The 25,180-nt window shown below is 42.5% G+C and overlaps 1 protein-coding gene across 1 annotated transcript in view; it reads right to left on the reverse strand.

Annotated features, from left to right (window-relative positions):
* Window positions 1–1,013: 1,013 nt before the first annotated feature.
* The window catches only part of depdc4 (DEP domain containing 4), a 34,146-nt gene continuing 9,979 nt past the window's right edge, over window positions 1,014–25,180 (reverse strand). The window contains exons 2-9 of the mRNA XM_068000024.1: window positions 21,544–21,958; window positions 19,680–19,825; window positions 17,181–17,373; window positions 14,089–14,315; window positions 10,485–10,627; window positions 6,362–6,487; window positions 4,473–4,551; window positions 1,014–2,182 (exon numbers count right to left, since the gene is read on the reverse strand). Of these exons, the coding sequence (XP_067856125.1) occupies window positions 2,004–2,182; window positions 4,473–4,551; window positions 6,362–6,487; window positions 10,485–10,627; window positions 14,089–14,315; window positions 17,181–17,373; window positions 19,680–19,825; window positions 21,544–21,958 (1,508 nt within the window). The 3' untranslated portion in view covers window positions 1,014–2,003. The remainder of the gene's footprint in view (window positions 2,183–4,472; window positions 4,552–6,361; window positions 6,488–10,484; window positions 10,628–14,088; window positions 14,316–17,180; window positions 17,374–19,679; window positions 19,826–21,543; window positions 21,959–25,180) is intronic.

Genomic DNA, 25,180 nt, shown 5'->3' on the forward strand with positions numbered 1-25,180 from the left:
AGCACCTTATTACATCTCTCAGGGTGTCCCCCCAAAGCACTTCATGTCCAATAAATTACTTTCACTGTCATTACTGTTGCTATACAGGGAGAAAACAGCAGCCATTTTGCACACGACACACAGCAATAAGATGAACGACTAGCTAATCTGTTTTTAGTGGTGTTGGTTGAGGGAGGAATATTGACCAGGACACCGGGAGAATTCCTTGATCTTCAAATCATGCCATGGGATCTTTCACACACAAGAACAGGCAGATCGGTACTGGACTCCACTGTCAACCTAGAATATGAGGTCCCAGGTTTCTACATTTGTAGATAACTAATTTACCAAGATACTTGTTTGGAATAAGGTGGATGACACTTGCACCCTTGCTGTAAAATACAGATTTTCAAAGCAAGATCTGCAGACACTACATGGTCTGCAAGGCAATCCCTAGGGTTCCTTGTGGTAATCAGCTCTTACTTGTTGTTCAGCCTTGCTTCCAGCAGTAAATTACTGCAGGAGTCCAGCCCCCTACTTGTGCTGCAACAGGGGAAATGATGGGATCGGGGCAAATGTGGATCCCAAAGCCACCAACACATCAAGCCCAAAGAAACCATTAGAAGTGTAAAAATGTCAGTCCCAGAGAGAAAAGTGGCAAGTCTTTTCAGTTCTCAACTTTCCAAGTGTCTCTGATCTGTCTCCTTGTATACAAAACCCGCCACACCTCACCTCAAGCACATAGGAAGTGAAGGAAAAAGAAAGTGGGGGTGGGGGGAAGAAAGAGAGAGAAAAAAAAACCTCTATGAGGGGAGGAGCAACGAAATAATGAAAATAGAGGGGCAGTGAGGGAAACCATGAGACAAATGGAGAAAAAAAACAGAATATGGGAAACAAAAAGAAAATGAGCGACATCAAGCCAATACAATTTTCTGCCTTTTTAAAATCTGCATAATTCAGCAATTTCATGGACAAAAGGCTTTAACTAAAGCCAAGCAGCAAACATCATTCAAAAAATATCTGAAGCAAAAATACAAATTTCTGAATGGATTTATTACTTGGTAGAAAATCTGCTTTATTCCAGTGTTTTTCCAGTTTGAATGTTAAATATAAGAAACAAATGACATTTCCACAATTAATCTTATCCTCTGTCATTTATCATTTTCTCTCACTATTTCCTAAATTTATATTTTTAGTGCATGTTAGCGATCCAGATAAAGCTGAGGCTGAGGAATGGGACACACTTCTGCTTTTTCCTCCCAGTGTCAGCACCTTACCCTCCCATTGAGCCAACCTCCAAAGAGCACCTCCAACTCTACTAGAATTTCATAGTATGCACAATTTAAATGAGAAATAATTCACATAAAATCCAGAGCGAGCAAGGACCATACTGCCCATTCAGCCTGCTCCATCCAGAACCCACCGATGATTGTTGGATCATTAGAAAGATTTGTTTCATATTTTACTGAAATGTCTCATGCCTTTCACATTCCTGTGCTCTCAGGAGATTCGTTCGACAAGGGGGGACAATTATGAGTTCACACTGCTGGTAGGGAGCCTCACCAGCTGATTGCACCTATCAGCAAATCATGTCGTTGCCCATGATCATCACAGCCAGTGGACAAGGCTCCCCACTGGTAGCGCAAACTCAAACATTGGCCCGATAGGTCAACTTAGGTAAACAAAAGGGAGCTCAATTTGCTCCAACAGAAAAACTTAGGTCACAACTTAATCAGTAGCATAAAGGAAACTTTACAACAAAGTCTATCTGATGAATCTCATTTAGTGCAAAATAAATTAAATCAGAATCAAATGGAGAAAACCATTAGCCAAGATTTTAGTACAGAAATAAACTTATCACTGTCACAGGTGCCAAATGGTCCGCTCCTGTGCTGTCATTTTTACAATTCTACGGTCAATGCCACTAAATTCTTGCAATCACTCAAAATGCTACAAGTAGTTTCTCGAAAAGTGCAGCAAATTTCTTACTGATATTCTCCCCCTTAAATAACATTTGAGAAGTGCTAAAGAAACACTAAAGGATGATGTTTCTGGAACTCTCGAAGCAGTCCGTTTCTCTCCTTTACAGATATGTTGGAGTTTTGACTGATGTACTGGCTTAACTGTTGAAGTTGGTCTATGGTTGCCTGACATTTCTGCTCCTCGAACTCCTTCTGCGTCACATGCTGACAGAATGTAAAGCCTGCCACAAAGCAAGCAATAAAAGTAAAAATTATTTATCGGGGCGGATGCATTACCTAGCAAATAACCCAGTGAGAATGATTGCAAACAAACTTGCATTAATATACCACCTGATCACATTCTCACGAATTACTTTTGAAATATGGTCATGTTATGTAGGCAAACGCAACAGCCAATCTGCACACAAGATTGCAGAAAATGAGATGAATGATTGCTTAACCTGTTTTTTGGTAATGATGGTTGAGGGAGGAATGCTGGCCAACATTGGAGAGGATAGGGCAGAGAGAAACTATTTCCTCTGGTGGGTGAGTCCTGAACAAGGGGGCATAATCATAAAATTAGAGCTAGGCCGTTCAGGGGTGATGTCAAGAAGCACTTCTTTATACAAAGGGCTGTGGAAATCTGGAAAACTCTCCCCAAAAAGCTGTTGAGGCTCAGTCAATCGTAAATTTCAAAACTGAGATTGATAGATTTTTTTGTTAGGTAAGGGTATTAAGGGATACGGGACCAAGGCGGGTAAATGGAGTTGTGGTACAGATCAGCCATGATCTAACTGAGTGGTGGAACAGGCTCGAGGGGCCGAATGGCTTACTCCTGTTCCTATGTTCTATTCGTACCACGTCATAACAGACACGATCTTACTGTAACGTCTCTTCAAATAGATGGCACCTCCAACACGCAGTACTGCATAGGAGTGTCAGCCTAGATTTAGTGCTCATCTCAACTTCAAAATCATTTGGTAGAAAATCACAAACAAAAGTTCTTTGCTCAACTATTTAGCAATAATTGCTGTAGTGACTTTAAACTACAATTAAAGTCATTGTTGCAGTACCTGATCCTAGGCACTGGGTGGCACTGCAGACAACTTGCAGCATGTCGCTGTGGGTTGCCGATTGTCCACTTCTCGTCCACAAACATCTGCAACTTGCATTTATCTAGCACCGTAATATAGAAAATGTCCCAAGGCACCTCTTGCAGAGTGGGGGATAGATAAAAGAAATAAAAAGGATACTTGGTACAAAACTTAGGAGAGATGACAAAGTTTGGTTGAGATGATGAGTTTTGAAAAAGTTTTCAAAAGGGTGGAGAGAAAAGTGGAGAGTGACCAACCATTTTATAAGCACGTCAACCTTTCAAAACTATACAGAAGTTTGTTGCAGCATCAGTTCTGATGCTCATTTCTTCCACAAGGAAATTTCTGCTGATTTATACCTGTTTCAAATCTTTTCAGAGTAATTTAACTCCCAATTGCTAATACTTTTGGAATACTGCATTCGTTTTTGGTAATCTTCACTTAATTATGGAAAATACCTGTTGTAAGAAGGGCGATAAGGAGGCAATCAATTCCTAAATATCACCAAAGATACCAGCCGCGATTATCAACCTTTGACTTTCATGTCTTCTTTATGCATTTAACAGTTTTAGCCAATAGCACCTTGAAAAGGGCAATTTCAAGTCACACTCGGCATTTTATAGCACATATATAAATGTAAAAATGAGTTTAAACACAAACACAATCCTCTTCTTAATGTTATGACGTTTAGTTTGAAACATTAATGTTTGCCAACAGATGGCCATGACATTTTATCTTTATCAGATTTTCCTGGACCTCAGCTCGTAATCTAAGCTGGCAGTCATGCTGAGGGGATGCTGCATTGTCAGAGGCACCATCTTTCAGATGAGACATGAAACTGTGGGTCCGTCTGCCTGTTCAAAGGGACTTAAAAGGTCCCAAGGCATTATTCAATGAAGAGCAGGGAGTTTTCCCAGTGTCCTGGCCAACATTCCTCCTTCAACCAACACCAATTAACTGATCATTCATTACATTTGCAGTTCGTGGGCCCTTGCTATGAACACATCGGCTGCTGCATTTGCCTCCACAGCAAAAGTAATTGCACTTAACAAAAGTAATTAATTGACTGTGAAGCACTTTGGGAAATCCAGAGGAAGTGAAAGGTGTAACATAAATGCACATTTCACATTCCAGTTAAAGGTAGGCTCAAATGGGGCACACAGATAGAAACAATTGATAGCAATAAGAATTCAAAGTCCAGTATTACAGGTAATGCATTCAATTTTAACACTATTTTATTGGGCATCCTATCGACAATGAGGTCAGCCTACAAACAGAAAGAGAAAACAAGCTTCAGCAGCTTTTCAACTGTGCTAACTTTGACTTTGCATTACTGGCACGCCACGGAATTTGGGACCCCATCGGATACTGGGTTATTCTGCACAAATATCCATATAACACACTAATGAATCTCAGTAATAGGATGTGCCCAAGGTACCTGCAGCAGCGTTGGGATCCCCTCCTTCCTGAAGGGAAAGAAGCTTCTTCCTGACCATCTGAAGCAGACAGCCAGGGATCTATTTGGTTGAAACAGGGAAAAAAAATATTAAATTGCTGTACATGACCTTATTGATAGTAGAGACAGTGAACTGTTAACTTTGAAAATTCATGATGTTTTCAGTACTGTGCTAAGATGCACATTTTATAACACAATTCAACCTGTTATAAATGGTCGACAAACCACTCGCTTCTCGATATATATCCCAACGAGCGAAAAAGCAAAGTGAACTTAAGGGGTGAAATTATTAGCATCAGTTTTCTACTAGGTTTGTAAACCAATCAATACTGTTGCATCACCACTTTGTGCTGAAAACAATTATATTTTATTAAAAGAAATGCATAAACACTGCTGTGTTGCAACTTGGATAGCATTTGCTGAATATGGGAACAGAGCGGACACAAGGGATTAGGGCTGCTGCTTATGCGGAGGACAACTACTCACATTTATACAGGGTGACCAAGGAGGTGGGTTTTAATGAGGGTCTTAAAGGAGGGGAGGGAGGTGGAGAGGCAGAAGGGTTTAGGGAGGAAATTCCAGAGTGTACAACCCACGTGGCTAAAGGCACGGCCGCCAATGGTGGGGCGAAGGGAAGGAGGCCAGAATCAGAGGAACAGAAAGCTCTGATGGAGTTCGAGGGCTGGAGGGGGTTACAGAGATAGGGAGGGTCAAAGCCACAAGAGGATTTGAACAAGTATGAGAATTTTAAATTGGAGGCAGTGGGGTACCGGGAACCAAAGTTAGTCAGTGAGGACAGGAGTGATGGGTGAACAGCATTTGGTGTGGGATGCAATTCGGGCAGCACAGTTTTGGATGAGCTGAAGCTTATGGGAGGGCCAGCCCAGAGAAAGCTGGAATAGTCAAGTCTGGAAGCGATAAAGGCGTGGATGAGGGTTTCAGCAGCAGATGCGCTGAGGCAGAGGTAGAGACAGTCGATGTTACGGTGACGGTCTTGTGGATGGAGAAGATATGGGGTCGGAAGCTCAGCTCGGGGTTGAATAGGACGTCGAGGTTGAAAACAGTCTGGATCAGCCTGAGGCAGTGCCTGGGGAGGGGGATGAAATCGGTGGCAAGAGCACGACGTTTGCATTGGGGGCCGAAGATGGATGGCTTCAGTTTTCCCAATGATTAACTGGGGCAATTGTGGCTCATCCAAGACTGGGTTCAGACAAGCAGTCTGACAACACAGAGGCAGTGGAAGGTTTGAGAGAGGTGGTGGAGAGGTAGAGCTGAGTGTTGTCAGCCTACTTGTGGAAGCTGACCCTGTCTGCGGATGAGGGGCAGCATCTAGACACGGACAAGGCTAGATCCTGGGGGGAGCTCCAGAGGCAATGGTGCAGAGCGGGAAGGGAAGCCAATGCTGGAGAAGCTCTGGCTACGATTGGAGAGGTAAGGGTGTAACTGAGCTGGACAACAGAGGAGAGACGTTGGAGGTGGTCGATGGAATCAAATGCTGCAGAGAGGTCGAGGAGGACGAGGAGGGATAACTGCACCACGAGCACAGTGACAGACTATGTCACTTTGGTGCTCGTGCCGGTGCGGACACCAACACGGACTGGGTGGGCTGAATGGCCTGTTGCAACTTCTATATAATTGCTCCATTTTCAGAAAAATCTATTTGAATTTCTAGGCTGTCACAGCACAGGACACAGTCACCGTTCCCCACAGGCAGCTCCTGACCTCAACCGAGACAGTGAGCAGTGTTTACCTGCTTCCCAGAGGGAGAATCATCCCACATGTTCCATAGCACCTAGTAGCATTTACAGACACCATGGAGGAAAGAGAGTGAGAAAATCCACTAATATTCTTTACTGAATTAAAAAGTGTACCTTGAAGACCTCAGTGTGGTTATCCATTAGGAATATGACCAGCTCCTCAGTCTGTGTTTTTGACAGAGACTTGCTTTGTACGATAGCTTTGGTAAAAGTTCTCCTTATCGCAGTCCTGTTGGTATTCTTAAAAAAAAACACAAGAAATCAAAGGGATGGAGCACTAGTGCCAGGAGGCAGGAATGAGTCTGTACAGGCATCAGGCATTGGTACAGCCACACCTGGAGCACTGTGCACAATTCCGATCATCAAACGATAGCAAGGACTTCCAGGCACTAGCAGCAGTGCGGAACTGAAAGAATGAACTTGCATTTATACAGTGCCTTTCACATCATCAGGATGTTCCGAAGCACTTTACAGCCAATGAAGTACTTTTTGAAGTGTAGTCGCTGTTGTAATGTAGGAAAAGCCGCAGCGAATTTGCACACAGCAAGATCCCACAAACAGCAATGTGATAATGGCCAGAATACCGGTTTTCAGTGATGTGGTTGAAAGATAAACATTGGCCAGGACAACAGGGAGAACTCCCCTGCCCTTCTTTGAAATAGTGCCGAGGGACCTTTTATGATACTGAGCTTAAGGCACCTGAGCTAGGAGTAGAGGTTGAAGAGATTATTCACCTTGGAGAAGAGAAGGCTCGGGGAAGATATTCAAAATTCTTAAGGAAAATAAATTGAACCTCAATAATATGTTCAAGATTGCCATATACTCTAGATCTAAATGGACTAAAGAATTAATCTGTGAACTGCAAAGGTGTAAAGACGACATCTCTACTCAGAGGATGGTGAATTTAGGGAATGAATTGCCCAGGGAGCCAGATGGTGCGGAGAAAAGCAAGGGAGAATTGGATAGGTGTTTGAGGGAGCAGACAGTTGAGAGGTATTAGTTTTTGGGACAGACTAGATGGACTGTAGCGTCTTCTCTTGTCCTGAACTTGGTATTTTCCTACGCTCCTATAAACTACCTTTAATATCTGCAACAAGAATCTACTTGTGACAAGGTGAATGGAACACGAATAAAGCAAACAGGCATCTGGACCATTTGGCAGGCAGCACTTGGGGGGTTTTTACTACCACTACAACTTGCATTCAGATGTCAGTATTCACGTAGAAAATGTCCCGACATTGTTTAACCGAGGAAATGGAACCGATGTGCCAACTTAAGATGACCGTGCTCAGGTCAGAATTGATCGACTGGCGCACAAGTCAGCATAAATCTGCAACGTCGAACTTCTTTCCCTCTTGCACTGCACCACCGCCCCCCACCCCCGGCCCAAGAACTAACATTACCAGATTCCTTAAGCAATAATGTTAGAGTAAGCACATTCGCCCAGTAATTATCACAGATAATACTACATTTGAACAAGAATTCTATGTGGTTAGCACACGTTGTATTGTTTAAAAGCCTAATATAACAGTATGGTTCTCTTCTACACAGAGAAATGTTGATTTCAGTTGCGTTTTATAATACTGTGAACAGAGGTGCTGTGTAGGACCCTCTCAGTGTGACGTTATGAATAGGAACAACGGGGGGCCGGGCCGCATTCCCCAGTGACTTTATGCAAAATGCCTGTTCATGGACATCATCTACTGGTCAGTTTTAAAGTATCTAATATTGTGGCAAGAGGCGATTGATAAACAGCCTTTAGAATTGTGGCAACCAATATACAGTGAAACCTGTATAAACGGAAACGCCCAAAAAACAGACACTTATTGAGAGACCCAAATAACTTGCATTGTAAAATATATAAGAGGCATTCTGAAACCACAGACACTCGCAAATCACAAACTACGGACAGCCTTCAATGCACCAAGTACCTTTTACAACTTAAAACACGGGACACGGTCAGTGCGAGGCGGCAGCGGGTTTTGTGGAAGAAGTGGCTTCTGTGGAATGGGGAGCTCTTTACCCAGCATCCATAGCGGCAGAGAAACCGCTCTATCTCTGGGATTGAGTGCTTGCATGGCTCGACCCAGGGGTAAAACAGTTTCTCTGCCCCGATGGGTGCTGGGTAAAGAACTCTACATTCTACTTAAATATTTTACAGTACGTATAATGAACATTTTCAAAATAAGGCCACCTGCAAAAAAACTCAGCTGATGCCAGTCCCTAAGGTGTCCATAATTTACAGCTTTCACTGTACTTCCCCTATAAATTAGATATACTCGTGTGCAACGATGTAAACAGAATCACATCAGGAATGCATAACCCGCCTCAAGGTGCAAGTTGATTTCAAAATCCTCAAACATTGTTTTCAATTTTCTCCAGGGCCTCACCCCATTCGACATTGGTCATCTCTTGCTGCCTCAGGTCCCTGCTGCCACCCTCCGCTCCTCCAGCACCAGGCTTCACCCCGCTCCTCCTTTGGCGGCTGCTCATTCTGCCACTGCCATGCCTGCCCTCTGGAATTCCCTCTGACTTGCCACCTCCCGGTCTGCTTTGACCCACTGGTGTGACCATGCCTTTGGTTCCCCATCCTCACCTCTCCCCTTACTCCATGCTCAGCGTTCACCATAACCTTTCTTCCTTAGGAACATAGGAATGCTAGACGAGATGAAAAAAGACCAAGGTCCATCTAGTTTGCCTTCTACCATCCTTGTACAATGATAATGAAGTTGTTGACTAATCACAGCAATCAATCTCTATCAATTAGTTTACAACAGGCCCAGACGTGAGGAGAGGAAAACTCCAGTGGTGGAAACATAGAAACATAAAAAATAGGAGCAAGAATAGGCCATTCGGCCCTTCGGGCCTGCTCCACCATTCAAAAAGATCATGGCTGATCGTCTAACTCAGTACCCTGTTCCTGCTTTTTTCCCCCATATCCCTTGATCCCTTTAGCATTAAGGAGAGCTTTGGGAACCATAAGTCCAAAGTCACCTGCTCCCCAAACACATGTTACACTTACTACATGTCATGTTTCAAATTTCTCATATTGTAAAACACTCTGGGATGTATCCCTCCACCTGAAGAAGGCTGCATAAAAGCAAGTTATGAATTATGCAGCCCTAATGGCACAGGGCACTTCATCTACTGCTCACAAATAATTAGTTTATAATACACATCTTCCTGCCATTAGTTCATTATACCAGTTGCTGATGAATAAATCATAAATGAAAATGATGATGCACATCTACAAAATTACAGCACCAAGATGCAACTTAGACAACAAAGAAGGGCAAGAGCTACATTTAAAACCACAACCAACTGCAACAGTCACCAATGTAGGCTGATTGGGGTGGGGTTTAAAAGTCAGGCATTCTATGGGAACAATGGCATTAGGCCCAGTGAAACCAAGGGGCTATGAATACATAACTTAGATATAAATATAATATACAACATAGCTTGTGAGCTTGATCCAAACTCTCCTCTTTGTACCCAGAGACTTGAGCACATAACCCTGGCTGTCACTCCAGTGCAGTACTGAGGGAGTGCTGCACTTTCGGAGGTGCCATCTTTCGGATGCGACCTTAAACTGATGCCCCGTCTGCCCTCTCAGGTCCATGACACTATTTCAGAGAAGAGCAGAGGGGTTCTCCCAAAGGTCCTGGCCAACATTTATCCCTCAACCAATATCACTAAAACAGATGATCAGGTCATTATCACATTGCTGTTTGCGGGACCTTGCTGTGCGCAAATTGGCTGCTGCGTTTCCTACATTACAACAGCAACTACACTTCAAAAGTATTTAATTGGTTTTAAAGCACTTCAGAACGTCCTGAGTTCATGAAAGGCGCTGTATAAGTGCAAGGTCTTTCGTTCTTCCTTTTCAGCCCAAGTTTTAGAAATCGATTTTTGGCATTTCCCACTTTGAGCTGATTTCACAGAGAATGACGTGAAAAACAAAAAAACAGTTTTCAGACATCACTGTAGTTTCCTTTGGGATCTGGACATTTGGTCACTGTACATATTTCTTTTCCAGATTCCTTAGATTGATCCGACAATAAAATGTGTTATTAAAATATTAAGTTTCCCAAACCCTTTCATGGTTTTTTTGTTGTTGTTGGAGAAACGCTTTGAAAATATTTTCTGAAGCTATCTTCAAACATATTTTTTCCATGAAGTTTGCCGCTTTGAAAAGAACACGTGTGGGGCTCTTGTTAGTTTTAAAATGCAAATAAACCTGTTTCTGTAGTTTGTAGGCACCGGGGTCAGCTGCAACACTCATGAAGGTCAGCAATCTGTGCAGCTCCTCTCTCCAGTTAGGCTCCAACAGTCGAATACAAAGCTGTGCAGCTTCCAAAGCTTGTCTAGTCTTTCCACTTTCTATAGTTACGCAAAAAAAAAGTATTAATTATACAGCAGGTCTCTTGTGACTTTTTTTTTCCAAGACTGGAGTGCTATATCATGTAATGCACAATGTATTATTCCACTACTATTAAGGTGAAACTGTGCCACTTTAAGAACACTCAGTCTAAATGTTGATGTCATTTCCGACATTACAACAGTGACTACACTTCAAAAGTACTTAATTGGCTGCAAAGAGCTTTGGGACATCCTGAGGTCATGAAAGGTGAATATAAGTGCAAGTCTGTCTTTCTTTGATGGAGCAAGTTATTTGAACCATTTGATTGATCACTTCCTGCGCCTTGCCAGTCCTGGATTGGTAGCTTTCGAAAACAAAAGTTGAGCGATTCGATTGTTTTGTTTTCTTCTGATTACTCATTGTTCATTGGTGGTTACCAAATAAATCAAACTGCTTTCGATTCGTTCACATTTAGCCAATGAATATTTGCTTGGTGACTAATCAGGTAAGACATCATTTCAGCCAATCATAACTTTTGCATGGAGGGGTGTGGCACACCAATAAGTGACATCATCTGAAAACACAACGTCAGGTTCCACATGTACACTGACGACACCCAGCTCGACCTCAGCACCTCCCACGACCCCTCCACAGTCTCTGATTTGTCACACTGCTTGTCCAACTAGATCAGCAAAAATTTCCTTCAACTAAACATTAACAAGACTGAAGCCATTGTCTTTGGTCCCTGCCACAAACTCCGTTCCCGAACCACCGACTCCATCCCTCTCCCTGACCATCGTGAGGCTGAACCAGACAGTTCGCAACCTTGGCATCCTATTTGACTGAGATGAGCTTCAGACCACATATCTGCTCCATCACCAAGACCGCCTACTTCCACCTCTGTAACATTTCCCTTCTCCGCCTCAGCTCACCTGCTGCTGAAACCCTCATCTACGCCTTTGTTACCTCTAGACTTGACTATTCCGATGGTCTCCTGGCCGGCCTCCCACCTTCCACCCTCCATAAACTTGAGCTCATCCAAAACTTTGCTGCCCCTATCCTAACTCGCACCAAGTCCCGTTCACCCATCACCCCTGTGCTCGCTGACCTACATCGGCTCCCGGTCCGGGAATGCCTCAATTTTAAAATTCTCATCCTTGTTTTCAAATCCCTCCATGGCCTCGCGCCCCTCCCTATCTCTAACCGCCTCCAGCCCCACGACCCTCCGAGATCTCTGCCGTCCTCCAATTATTGCCTCCTGCACATCCCCAATTTTAAATCGCTCCACCACTGGCAGCCATGCCTTCAGCTGCCTAGGCCCTAAGCTCTGGAATTCCCTTCCTAAACCTCTCCGCCCCTCTACCTCTCTCCCCCTTTAAGACGCTACTTAAAACCTACCTCTTTGACCAAGCTTTTGGTCACCTGTCCTAATATCTCCCTATGTGGTTCAGTGTCAAATTTTGTTTGATAATCACTCGGGTGAAGCGTGTTGGGACGTTTTACTATGTTAAAGGCACTCTATATAAATGCAAGTTGTTGTTGCTGTCGTGACTTGGTCAAGTGTGTCACCTTATAAAGTCATGATTCAACATTTCTAAATGTATAAAATACCAGCAGATTATCCAGGAGATTTTTCACAACAATTCACAGGATACCATTTTATGAAGTCGAGAGAGTGTTTGTTGACCAGACTGATTTCCGGCTTCGCTGTACACTTGCCTGCCTAGGCAAAGTGCGTTCTGACCTGCCTACTTGCTCATTCAATTGCTTCCCAGCCGGCTGAGATGTGTAAGAGGGCCGAGAAAGAAGTGGAGGAGAGCAAAAGAGAGAGATAAAGATGAAAGGGAAGAGTGAAAAAATGAGAAATGAAGACGGGAAATGAATTAAAGGAGGAGAGCAACGGGAAGGAGAGTGAGACTAAGAAGCTATGGGGAAAAAGACAGAAGTGGCATGGGAGAAAAATCAAAGAGGAGGAGGGACAGAAGTGGAAGAAGAAGAGGAGAAAAACAGAAGTGAAGGAGAGATGAACAGAAGTAGGGAGGAGAAAAAGAAATAAGTGAAGAATTAGAAACAGAGACATTTAACAATACCAGTATCATTACTGGTATTGTTAAATGTCTCTGGGTTTTTTGGTGGGAGACCATCCCAAAAATGTTTGAGAGCCACTAGTTTTGGTGGTAAGCCGGAAATTATAGGAGAGTCAGTCTATTGTCAGCTGTTGGTTCACTACTGGAGTCTCTAATACGGGATGAAATTATCAAGCATTTGGATAAATATGAGTTATCAGGGCTAGTCCGCACAGACCACCAAAAGACAGATTGTCCAGCCCCCTCACTCCAGTGTTCCTCAGCCTCACACCCCACCCACAAAGTTTCCCATACCCCAGCGGTCCCTCCTCTAAAACTACTGCCAAAGCATGGTCTCCCAGGCCCCAGACAGTGGTCTCACCAAATGTTTCCAGACCCCAGAGCTCCCATACCTCATTCCCACAATTAGTCCCAGGTTAGGCCTCCCTTTAAGCCCTCCCAGACCGATTAAGACCCGTATGCCTGCTCCTTCCCACGCTCAAACCCCATCCCTTGCTTCACAACTCCATGGTCCCTCTCACTATGGGATAGTATCCTATCCTGAAAATAATCCTGTGCCTTTTCGCCCAACCGCCCACGTTCCAGCACCTCTCCTCATCCCATCTTCCTGCAAAGGCAAAAGATAGTTTTCAAATACATAGAATGTCCAGCACAGAAACAGGCCATTCAGCCCAACAGGTCCATGCCGGTATTTATGCTCCACATGAGCCTCCTCCCTCCTTCATCTAACCTTATCAGCATATCCTTCTATTCCTTTCTCCCTCATGTGTTTATCTAGCTTCCCCTTAAATCCATCTATACTATTCACCTCAACTACTCCTTGTGGTAGCGAGTTTCACATTCTCACCACTCTCTGGGTAAAATGTGCTTCTATATCCTTTTTATAACACAAAGACCATCAATAAGTGAAGATAGGTGAGAGCCACCGAGGCATTGGTGAGGGATACACAAGAGACAAGGCAGAAAGGAGGAGAGGCTTACAGAAAGAGTCAAAAACAATGTGGGGGGAGGGCGGGGAGGAGTTGCACAGTGATACAGATACCACAATGAGAAAAGTATGTGACAACCAAAGAGGGGAAAAAAGGAAAGCAAAGGCAGAGGGAGTGCGACAAAAGAATGAATCTCACAGTTATTGGACGAGAGATATAATTTTTTTTTCTGTCCGTGACCAATGCCACAGGAGATCAACTATGTTCCACGTATGTTGTGTGTCACACATGTAACTTTCTCATCATTATGAATGAGCATATCATCTGACTTGCCGTGAAAATTTATACACATTGTTAGATAAGTTTTATCATGCACAAGGAATGAAAATCACTCAGTTCCATAATTTAGAACCAAATTACCAGCATTAGGTTTATTTACACAGCTGTGTAAAAAGAAATCCTTACCGAGAAGTTCAATTATCCCTGCATGTATGTCGAGATACCGGTTGCAAAGAAGCGGCTCCCTGTTCTGACTGTAGTGCTTCACCATAGTTTCAAACAGCACTCTTTTGTGCGCTTCTACAGCCTGTCGGTCATTAGCGGTTTGTGTTAACTGTTCACTCGCGTGTACAATCAGCTGGTCTGGGAAATATTCCAGACAATCAACAGCAACCGAGAGCCACTCATCAGTACTGCGGAAACAAACGAAAGCACAACGCGGAGATTGAGAAAGTTTAACTCCTACACACCTTGAATGCAAAGTAACATTCCAAGCTGATAAAGACACCACATAATCCTGTCCAGAAATTTCAGGATCAGCCCTTTCTCTAGTGAATTTCATCGGCTCAGTTCTCACGAATTTCTGGTATGTGGTGATACTCTGCACCCTATTACGTGAAGAAAGCTTATACGACTTACAGCAGAGGTGTCCAACTGCAGTAGGGTCACAAACAGCTCCCCCCCCCCACCCAAAGGCCTGGCAATCCTGCCTTCAAAGCCCCAGTCCATTCAGTCCTATATTTCTTATCTGCCTTATTTGCATTTTGTGGGCCTGACGTTTGGAAAGAGCACAGTTGCCTCCTTGGTGGATAAATCCTAATCAGAACACCAAGATCGATTAGCAACTTGCAAATTACTGGGAACCTGGATTTAAACTTAATGTGTGCCCCCGAAGCTCCTTGGGATGCAACCCACAAAAATAAAAACTTGGACAACCCTGAAATATAGCCCTGTTGAATACGATAAAGTCTATGCATTTTAATTATGGGTGAGTTGCAGGACATAGCTTCATGAATTGTTAATCAATTAATTCTGAGAGTTGGTCAGTCGAAGGAAGGAAGGAAGGAAGGAAGCAAGCTGCATTTCTATAATGCCTTTCACATCCTCAGGATGACTCAAAGCGCTTTACAGCCAATGAAGTACTTTTGAAGTGTAGTCCCCGTTGTAATGTAGGAAACACGGCAGCCAATTTGCACACTGCAAGATCCCACAAAATTGACCAAATATATATATTCTTTTTAAACATGATGTTGGTTGAAGGATAAATGTTGGCCAGAACATCGGGAGAACTCCCCTGCTCTTCTTCGAATTCACTGAGGGGAGAGTCGGGGCTTCAGTTTAATATTTCATCTGAATGATGGTACCTCAGACAGTGCAGCACTCCCTCAGTATGGCACTGAAGTACCAGCCTAGATTATATGATCAAGACTCTGGAGTGGGACTTGAACCCAAGACCTTCCAACTCAGAGTTGAGAGTGCTACCCTCTGAGCTACGGCTGACATGGCGTTAACTGTTACAAAATATATAACTTATGGTTCCAATTTACTGAAGGTTTTTAAATCATAAATAAATCACTGGTGAAGTCAGCTGACAATATAGTATAGAATAATTTCCACATCACGGCTCATCAAATACTTGTTAAATGATTCATTTGATTCTTTGCATTATGCGCTGAAGGGCAATCATAGAATGTTACAGCAGAGGAAAAGGGCCATTCAGCCCATCCAGTCCGTGCAGTTCTTCTACATGAACCATCTGATCTAATCCCACTCTCCTGCTTGCTGACCATACCCATTAGAATTCCTCCTCAAATCCTCCCTACACCTTTTTTCTTTTGCACGAAAGTGATTCGATTTTTACAGCATACTACCTTCAGGTTAATATAGGCAGAGGATAAAAAAAAAGGTAACAGGGGAGCTCTCTTATTCTTGGATCACTAACAAAAATGCATTCACAGGGTGCACAGGACTAGGGGAAAGGTATTGAGGTCGCATCTGGATGAGGACATGCTACTTTGGATGGCATTTTTGGCAAGGAGAGCTGTGGACTTCTTTTAGCAAGCGGAAAAATATAAAAAGCGCACGAGGAAACAGCTGGATAATGGGATTACAGTAGACAGCCAGGAGTGGCATGGGAGCAATGGGATGACTGGCTTCCTTTAATCTACCATTTGTATGATTCCACAGGCTCTGTATTAGTGGACGGAGGCAATCTTTGTGGGACAAGGTATATTTTGTTGCTGAATTCTCCTGCTTCAGATTGGAGTGGGATCAAAAATCTCCCATATCAGTCAAAACAAAGCTGAATGCAAGTCCTTTGACTAGGAGTTTGTACTCACAGTTACACTTTTATTCTGTAAAACAACATTGGCAAGTTCACAATATTAGCCTTTTTTTCCAATCATGAGAACTGCACCAAATAAATTTGAAAAAATGCAGAAGTGCAAACAAGTTTCACTGGTTACATGATGGATAGGAATTTGTTTCGTTTTACAGGACATTGATTTTATTTTTAAAAAACAGAAAAGGACACTGAAGATTAAGTGACCTTTTCCAGATTGCTTTAATATTATTGCTTGGCTGAGCAGTCAATTGCATGTGCACTGTGTGGGAGAGGATCCTGTGCTTGTACCCTCTTCACAGGCAACCCAAGACAAACCCCCTCTAATGGAATGCCAGGTAAGGGTCAGTTGAGGCCGAGATCAGAGCTCGGGTATCCTTGCCTTAAGGACAAAGCTAATGGTGTGTCTATTGTGCTGTCCTTTATCAAGCATCTCCTTTCCTTCCATGCCCTCCTCTAATTCTACCTGCAGATTTCTTTTTTTTTCCCCTCCATTACTTGTACTGGTTTTGTGTTCCATTTCTTTTTCAGGAATGCAACTGAACTTAGGGAGTTTTCTCAGAGCGAGAAAATCTAAAGCAGCTGGATGTCAAATAGCAAAGGAGAACGAAAGGGAAAGAAGCCAATACCAAATAGGAGGAGAGAGTGACAGCACATGCAAGTGTGAGAGCGCCAGAGAGAGCAGCTGGGTGGGGAGAAAGATCATTTAAAGATTCTGCATTTTATTAAGGTTCTATATACACAAAATGTAATGCTTTGCCTTCTTTCAATTAACTAATAAGGGGGCAGGGAAATAGAAGTTAACTACAGATTTTATATATTTTTTTCCGTATCGCAAAATTTTAAGATAATTTTTCAGGTCTCGTGTTACTGCACTTTAAGCGCTATTTACTCCAAACTCTGAATAATGAGATAAAAGTTATTTTCAAATACTAACTAGGGCAGATTTAGGCTCTTAGAAACCTCTCGATCCAGGAACGTGTTGGAGATAATAAGGTCAGTTTGCTGATTGAACTGAGCTATTCTTCTTTCCACCTTCAAAGGAGATTCCAGGATGCTGTCCAAGATGGGAAGATGAATTAATTGTAGCAGCTGCAATAAAGTTGTTTGCTTCCAAACATCCTCAACAACTGTTGTGGAGCAAGTCAGACCCGTTGTTGAAAGTAGAAGAGAAGCACAGTTGAAACATAGTTAGTGTTCACATGCTCTGTTATAAACACCCACACACACATGTTAGTTACTGCATGCATTTTGCACATAAAAACGTAACATCCAATTTTTGTGTTCGCTTCATTTGGGGGGGCGGGGGGACACTAGAATTGTCAAACCTATAAGTAGGTTAATGCAAATTAGCTGCCACGTTTCCCTACATTACAACAGTGACTACTTCACAAGCATTTAATTGGCTATAAAATGCTTTGGGACGTCCCAGGGTCGTGAAAGGCGCTATATAAATGCAAGCTCTTTCTTTATAGAAAATACAAAAATAATTGTTAAACAAAAAATGTTAAAATAAGTTTCTCTTCAAATTCCCTCTCTCCTTCACTTCCCCAACAAGGCAGAGGGGAAAGATCCTTTCAGCTTTCCACCGATAACCATTCTTGGGTTGAATACAAAGATGGGGAAGGCTTCTCCTCAGGTCTTCTCTCCATTTCTGTTTGAGAGGGAAGGAAGCATTTCCATTTTCCTATGGTGCTTTTCTTAATGGCCTGGCGGAAATGTGAAATTTGTATGGGGAGATTGTGCTTGTGAACGAGCAGCCCACACAATCATAGCCAAACTGGGCCTACCAACGGGCTGCCCTCTAAATGCTATCTTTCAAACCATCGTCAGTTCCTCAACCCATATTCTTGCAGTTTTGTGGGTCAATACCTGGTATGTTTAAATGATCTCCCTTTGCCATTAGTTGCTGTCGTCAGGCTAAGCGAAACAATACCAGAATTGTTCTTGAGTACAAATCTCGAGTACAGCAGATATACAAGTACTGCTGCAATAGTGTAAATGATTCGCAGTTGCAATAAAGGGAACTATGAAGAGCTGTTTCCCCCATCACTTCATGTATCCTCAACCATAACAAGTTTGCTTTGGATGTTTTTGATTTGTAAGTAAAGATTTATTTTGACCAAATACTTGTACTTAACTGTAATTAAAACAGCAAAAGACTGCTGTTTGACTATATGACTGCGCGAGTTGCTCGTTCATAAGCACAATTTCTCTATCCAAGTTCCTCATTCCAGCATTGCCATTGAGAGGGGCACCATATGAAAATGACATCAGCCTTATACACCCAAGACCAGGGTTCAAATCCAGTCCAGACTGACGGGATGAAAGTCTCCTCTGTCTGCTGGTTAAAAAGATCCTTTGTGAAATGGGTTTGAGAGGTCTCAATCTGGCATTAATTGGCAATGTCACCCAGACCCAATCCAGTGTCTAGTGGACAAAGAACCATAGCACAAAAATTGCTCCCAATTCATCACTAATTGGCTACGTCACTCAACCAGATAGTTGGTGTAGGAAATTTTAAAAACCCACTTTGGTGCAGTAGGAGTAATTTCTGGAGGGGGGTGGGGGGCAGGGGGAGGGAGTGGTAGGACTGATCCACATTCTAGGGGCAGAGTAGAAGGAACATAACTTTGCATCTATGAAATAGCAATTGGCCCAGTATAACACCATGCACCTTGAGCACAAAAAAATGTGATTAAAAATGGTTACTGGTTGCAATAGTTGAGCCCAATTCTCAACCAAACAGTTCAGCACACTCTAAGGATGCCACCCACCACCATCCCCCTCTCAACCCCCCACCCCTCCAGTTCTTGGGTAAAAAACTACATGAATAGTCACATCGGGAGTGGGAAGGCAGAGAAAGAGGGGGAAGGGGAAGGAGAAGAGGAGGAAACCAAGTATTGCTCAACTCATCTTTACCCACTCCCTGATCACTGAAAGACAGTCACAACGATGCCAGTGACACTGATGGTTCCCACGCACCTAACTGCAGGAAGATTGATATTATGGACCCGCTTGCAAGGAAATGCCGAAGAGGAGAAAGTGAGAATCAAAACCTGAAATAAAAGTTCGGTCCCAGTGCTAGCTGAAATCTGTGTTCGTCAGCGAGGGTGCTTATTCAAAAATGCTAGTGGGAGCTTAGGAGATTCCTGCCGACATCTAAAGTTATTTGAAACAACGCGTGCATAAAACTTGTAATTTATTCCATATACTTAGGGGCAAAAAGAAATGAACAGCTAACATTTAAATCCTGGACCTCTATCAAACACGACATTGAAAATACAGACAAGGTTTAGTTACTTAACTTTTAAGAAAGTTGCATTACATCTCAGATGAAACACAGCGATAGATACACATACAGAAAAATGAAATGCTTTTTGCATGTGTAGGTCTTTGTGGCAACATAAAAATAATATAAAAATAGCAGATTCACCTTTTTTAGACAGCAGATTGGTTGGTGCATTTATTTTTAGGTTTGGCGGCAGTGATGGACGAAGGTTGATTGTTTGCAAAAGCTCTTCAATTCTTTTATCACAAGCTTCCAAGGCAACAGGATTCGAAAAAGTTATTTCATCTGGTCTGTTTAAAGCAAAAAAAATGCAGCAATTAAAATTTCATGACTGGGTTTTGTAAATAAGGATGTATGGAATACTTTCTAGTCATTGTCTATTTAAGACTGGTATTACAAAAAACAAAATAGTAGGCAATTAAACATTGGCGGTATAAAACTAAATATTTTATTCAACGTTTTCCGCAATCCAGTGGTTGCAGCTATCAAATCTTGAACACTGTTTGCAATGCACTGAGTATTTGGGGATCCGAGAAGTGCAGTATCACATCTAGATCTATGTCCAGGGAGCAATGGCAGAGGGGAGGTTTGGCGAAGGAAGACCCCACATTCACATTTCCAGCTCATCGTACTCCCCTCCACCCCAACAGATTCTCTATCTTGGCCAGGACAAGGGAAAAAGAATTTTAAAAGAATAACCAAAAGACAATTAACCTAGGTTGCTCTCTCACTACTTTTCAGCAAGTTATGGAGCGGCAGGGGGTCGTTTTTCGCAGCCTTGGATATGGAAGCGTGCACGACCAGAAGAAAAATAATTCAAGTTATGTACATTCAAATTGTATTTTTGCACTGGTATATATTAGTCTCAAGCAGAGTGCTAAAATATGTTTATATTCAAATTAGAACTGCATCAGCCATGTTCTGCATATTTTCTGTATATTCTCCAGTTCACAACAGACAAAAATCTGAGGGTACTTTTGAAACTGCTGGGTAAGGTAGTGTTGTGGCTATGTTACTGGACTAATAATCCAGAGAACGAGTGTTCAAATCCTACCTTGAGAGTTTGAATTCAATTTTTTTTTAAATCTGGAAAGAAAAATCTGGTATCAGCAAAAGTGAACCTATCGGATTGCCATAAAAACCCAACTGGTTCATTAATGCCCTTTATGGAAAGAAACCTACTGTCCTTACCCGGTCTGGGCTTACATGTAACTCCAGTCCCACACCAACCTGGAATACTGCATACAGTTTTGGTCTCCATACTTAAGAAAAGACATACTTGCTCTCGAGGCAGTACAAAGAAGGTTCACTCGGTTAATCCCGGGGATGAGGGGGCGCACATATGAGGAGAGGTTGAGTAGATTGGGACTCTACTCATTGGAGTTCAGAAGAATGAGAGGCGATCTTATTGAAACATATAAGATTGTGAGGGGTCTTGATCGGGTGGATGCAGTAAGGATGTTCCCAAAGATGGGTGAAACTAGAACTAGGGGGCATAATCTTAGAATAAGGGGCTGCTCTTTCAAAACTGAGATGAGGAGAAACTTCTTCACTCAGAGGGTGGTAGGTCTGTGGAATATGCTGCCCCAGGAAGCTGTGGAAGCTACATCATTAGATAAATTTAAAACAGAAATAGACAGTTTCCTCGAAGTAAAGGGAATTAGGGGTTATGGGGAGCGGGCAGGAAATTGGACATGAAGCTGAGTTCGGATCGGTCAATGCCCTGTGGGTGGCGGAGAGGGCCCAGGGGCTATGTGGCCGGGTCCTGCTCCGACTTCTTGTGTTCTTTAGATTTGTGGTTGGGATCAGATCAGCCATGATCTTATTAAATGGCGGAGCAGGCTCGAGGGGCCGATTGGCCTACTCCTGCTCCAATTTCTTATGTTCTTATGTTCTTATGACTGCTCTCTGAAGTGGCCGAGCAAGCCACACTATTTATTGATGGACAATAATTACCGACTTTACCAGCAATGCCCACATCCTATGAAGAAGAAAAAAAAAATCTTACGTGGGAAATTTCCTCTTCATCATCAGTCTTTCGTGACACGACAAATTCTCAGTTTCTTGGTCTTTTCCATCTCCTGGCAAAGTGCAACTGTCCAGAAACCTGTAGAGACTGCTACCCCGGTCCTCAAACATCAACTCCTGCTCTTTCCCGAAGAGTCTCGTACCGACAGGATCGAACACTTTATGATCCATCAAAGCCTGGCAGAGACGAACCGCCTTTAAACGCGAAATATCACTGTTGCTAAAGTACACGTTTTGCATGAGATGACTAAGAACCACATCAACAGCATCAGTGCCAGTGAAGCAGTTACTGTATGTTCTCCAATGCCGTCTATACTGTCTCACTTCCACCTGGGTTTGGAGGGCGTGGATAATATTGTTCCAAAGCTGTGTTGCACGAAAAGGTTCTGAATGCCCTAATAAAAAAGAACAGAACATTAAGAAAATTTCAGTGTTAAAAAAAACGTGTATTTGTATCGCGCCTTATCACATCTCTCAGGATATCCCAAAGTGCTTCACATCCAGTAAATTACTTTGAAGTGCAGCCACTTGCTGCATTAGTGACTGAGGCAGCCATTTTATGCACATTTTATGTATTGCTTCCTTCCACCCCTCCATTATTGGCACACTGTGTACACAATCTACAGAAAGCACGGCAGCAACTCACCAAGGGTACTTCAAAAGCACCTCCCTCCCCGTGACCTCAACTAGTGAAAAGGACAAGAACATCAAAGTCCTGGGAATACCACCACCTCCAAGTCACACACCATCCTGACCTGGGCATATACCGTCGTCCCTTCACTGATGTTGGGTCAATATTCTGGAATTTCCCTAACTAATGCCATCACGAGAGCTCCATCATCACAAGAGCGCCAACTGTTCAAGGCAGCAACCCACCACCACCCTCTCAGGGCAACGGGGATGGGCAATAAATGCCGGCCTTGCCAGCATCGCCCACATTCTGATAACAAATCAAAAAAAATGTACTGCCATGGTAAGGAGTCATTTTGCAACTGGTGAAAAGTCACAGTATGCAACAAAACTCCTTCAGAGGAAAATAAACCAATATTGTCCAGATTTCTGTAAATCCTACATTTTTTTTTACTTGAAAATATTTTGCTCAGCTGTTCATTTTAAAAAGATATTCTCCAAAACCCCTCACCATGGACTATGTGTCTCGCGGGGCAAAAAGTAGCATTTTCCTCGAACGAAAACATGTCTTTTTTTATATATTCATTCTCGGGATGTGGGCATCGCTGGCAAGACCAGCATTTATTGCCCATCCCTAGTTGCCCTTGAGAAGGTGGTGGTGGTGGGCCTTCTTCTTGAACCGCTGCAGTCCTCCCACAGTGCTGTTAGGTCAAAATCTTGGAACTCCCAACCTAACGACCATGAAGGAACTTGCTAACAGGAATGATTTTGGTTCCCATACTGTGCAACAAGCTACAAATAAAAAGTTAAATATGTAACCATCAAAATGAATTATATGCAAACCACTTAGTGCACTGTCAGCCCTTGCAACTCAAGCATCAAACTAATTTCATGAAATATATATGGTTTTATGTCTCATGGAAAGAAATGCTTAAAGTTAAGTCAGTTTAATAAATCTAGCTTTATCCCTAAAATTCCCAGGACTTGTTTGAAAAGAATTGCTGTGCAGCAATACTTTGATGTGGGCACTTAATTCTTGATGTAAACTGTGGAAAACCGAACAGCGAGCTTTAAAAATTCAGAAAATGAAATTCAAAAAAACCAAAATGAACTGTTTGCAAGTGTAACCTGTGTGAAGTGGTTTCAGTCTGACTGTTGCATTTTGCATAACCATATATTCATATATTCTCACTCTTCAAAAAAAAAAGTAATTATCACTTGTTGGAAGATATTCTGTACAATATACACATTATATCAAACTTCCCTATAATTCATTTCAAAAATTATCTACCACCAACTCACCAAGCACGCAGAATTTCATATTCTTGAAAGTAAGGATGCTGTGGGTGGATTTGATTCCTGGGGATTGTAGATCACCCACAATCTATACTACTTAAAGATTTTCTTTCAGTTTACTGTGCTGTTTCTTTGATAGAATCTGGCAGGGGTGGGGGGTGAGGGGAGGGGGAAGAGAAAGACCTGCAGAAATCCTAATTTCGTATCTGTCCTTTCGATGGAAAACTTGTGGAACTGGACGTGGTAATTACTGCTCAGTATTAAATGATGCCAGGCAATTCTGTCAACAAAACCAACTTGGGAACAAGAAACAAGTTGGATTGATTCAATGCCTTATCACATACTCAGGATGTCCCAAAGCCAATGATGACAGACAAGGCTTTGAAGTTAGGGTTTCAGATTTATAAAACAGACTTGACTTTAATTATTTTGCAGTCTTTGGGAAAGCTTAATCAGATTGTCTTGCTAAATGGATAACCACCTCACACCCATTGTGTTGGGAGGTCCTTGGCAGGAATTGTCTGACCAGGATCCAGCTCTTTGATTTATGAACATAGGGAAATGGAAAAAAATAGTCAGAGAGACACGGACAGTCAGGTTTTTAAACAGAAGGGCATATTTTGCCAGGCTCAGCAGGAGAATGCAAGAGGGTGGTTAGGAGTTATTTTAAGTCAAGCAAGACAACCTACCGATGTGGAAAAGCATTGTGTATTTATTATGTTGCATTACTGCACAAAGACAAGTTGTACTGATGAATTGAGTCCAATCATAACTGTTTGTCCATTTGCTGTGAAATAAAGCTGCTTAACAATTTGTTACAGCATCATCTTACCAAATCATTTCTTGGCCTGCTTCCAAAAAGACTGGAGAGGCACATGGTGACATGTACGAAAGACACGAATATCCAGTTCGAATCACTATTGTTGTACTCCTGTTGTATAGTTAAATATTAAGCAGGCCCTGAAACACAAGATGTTCAGGCGACTTATGGGAGTGACTAGCTCTGCTGTACTCCAGAGAATTTCTAAAAGCAGGAGCCAAGATTTGTAACAATGCGATACTGGTACAGATTTAGAAGAGAATATTGGAAACTATCTTTAGTGTGGTTTATCCTAGGCTTATACTAAAGAAACACAGACTGCAGGAAAGACACAATGGAAGGACAGACCTGCTGAAGGATGGGAGGCAGAAGGGGAGATATCCTGAAAAATGGACGGATTTCGGTCAAATGTTTAGGGCCTTTTAGCTTTGTGGAATACAAGATTGGTGTTTGATAAAGATATTATTAAGCTACTGCAGTTTTGCACCTGTAAGTGAAAATTGGTTAATCAAACATTGTAACATTTAAGGTACAGGGTGTACTACATTTTGATATATATGATACAGGGCACTTAGAATAAATGGGTAGTAACTGCTTCCTATTATTAGTTTTGTTTGTCTGAATTTAGATTTAAATTTCAACCTCAATGTATTGTAGTTAGACTCACCTCTTACATTATGAATTGTAGCTTTATATTTTGTATTTGTAGCATAAGTTAAAGTTTAAAATGTTAACGGCAGGTCAGTTGACTAGAGCTGTACAAATCTTGCTGAATGTGAGAGTTCAAGGATGGTTTGGGCAACATCTGCAGGAAATGTCTCCAGTTGCATTCAGTCAGGCTGAAAGTTACTGAAGTCGAGGAATGGCAGAC

The sequence above is a fragment of the Heptranchias perlo genome, chromosome 18 (assembly GCF_035084215.1).
Source record: "Heptranchias perlo isolate sHepPer1 chromosome 18, sHepPer1.hap1, whole genome shotgun sequence".
In the NCBI taxonomy this organism is placed as follows: Eukaryota; Metazoa; Chordata; class Chondrichthyes; order Hexanchiformes; family Hexanchidae; genus Heptranchias; species Heptranchias perlo.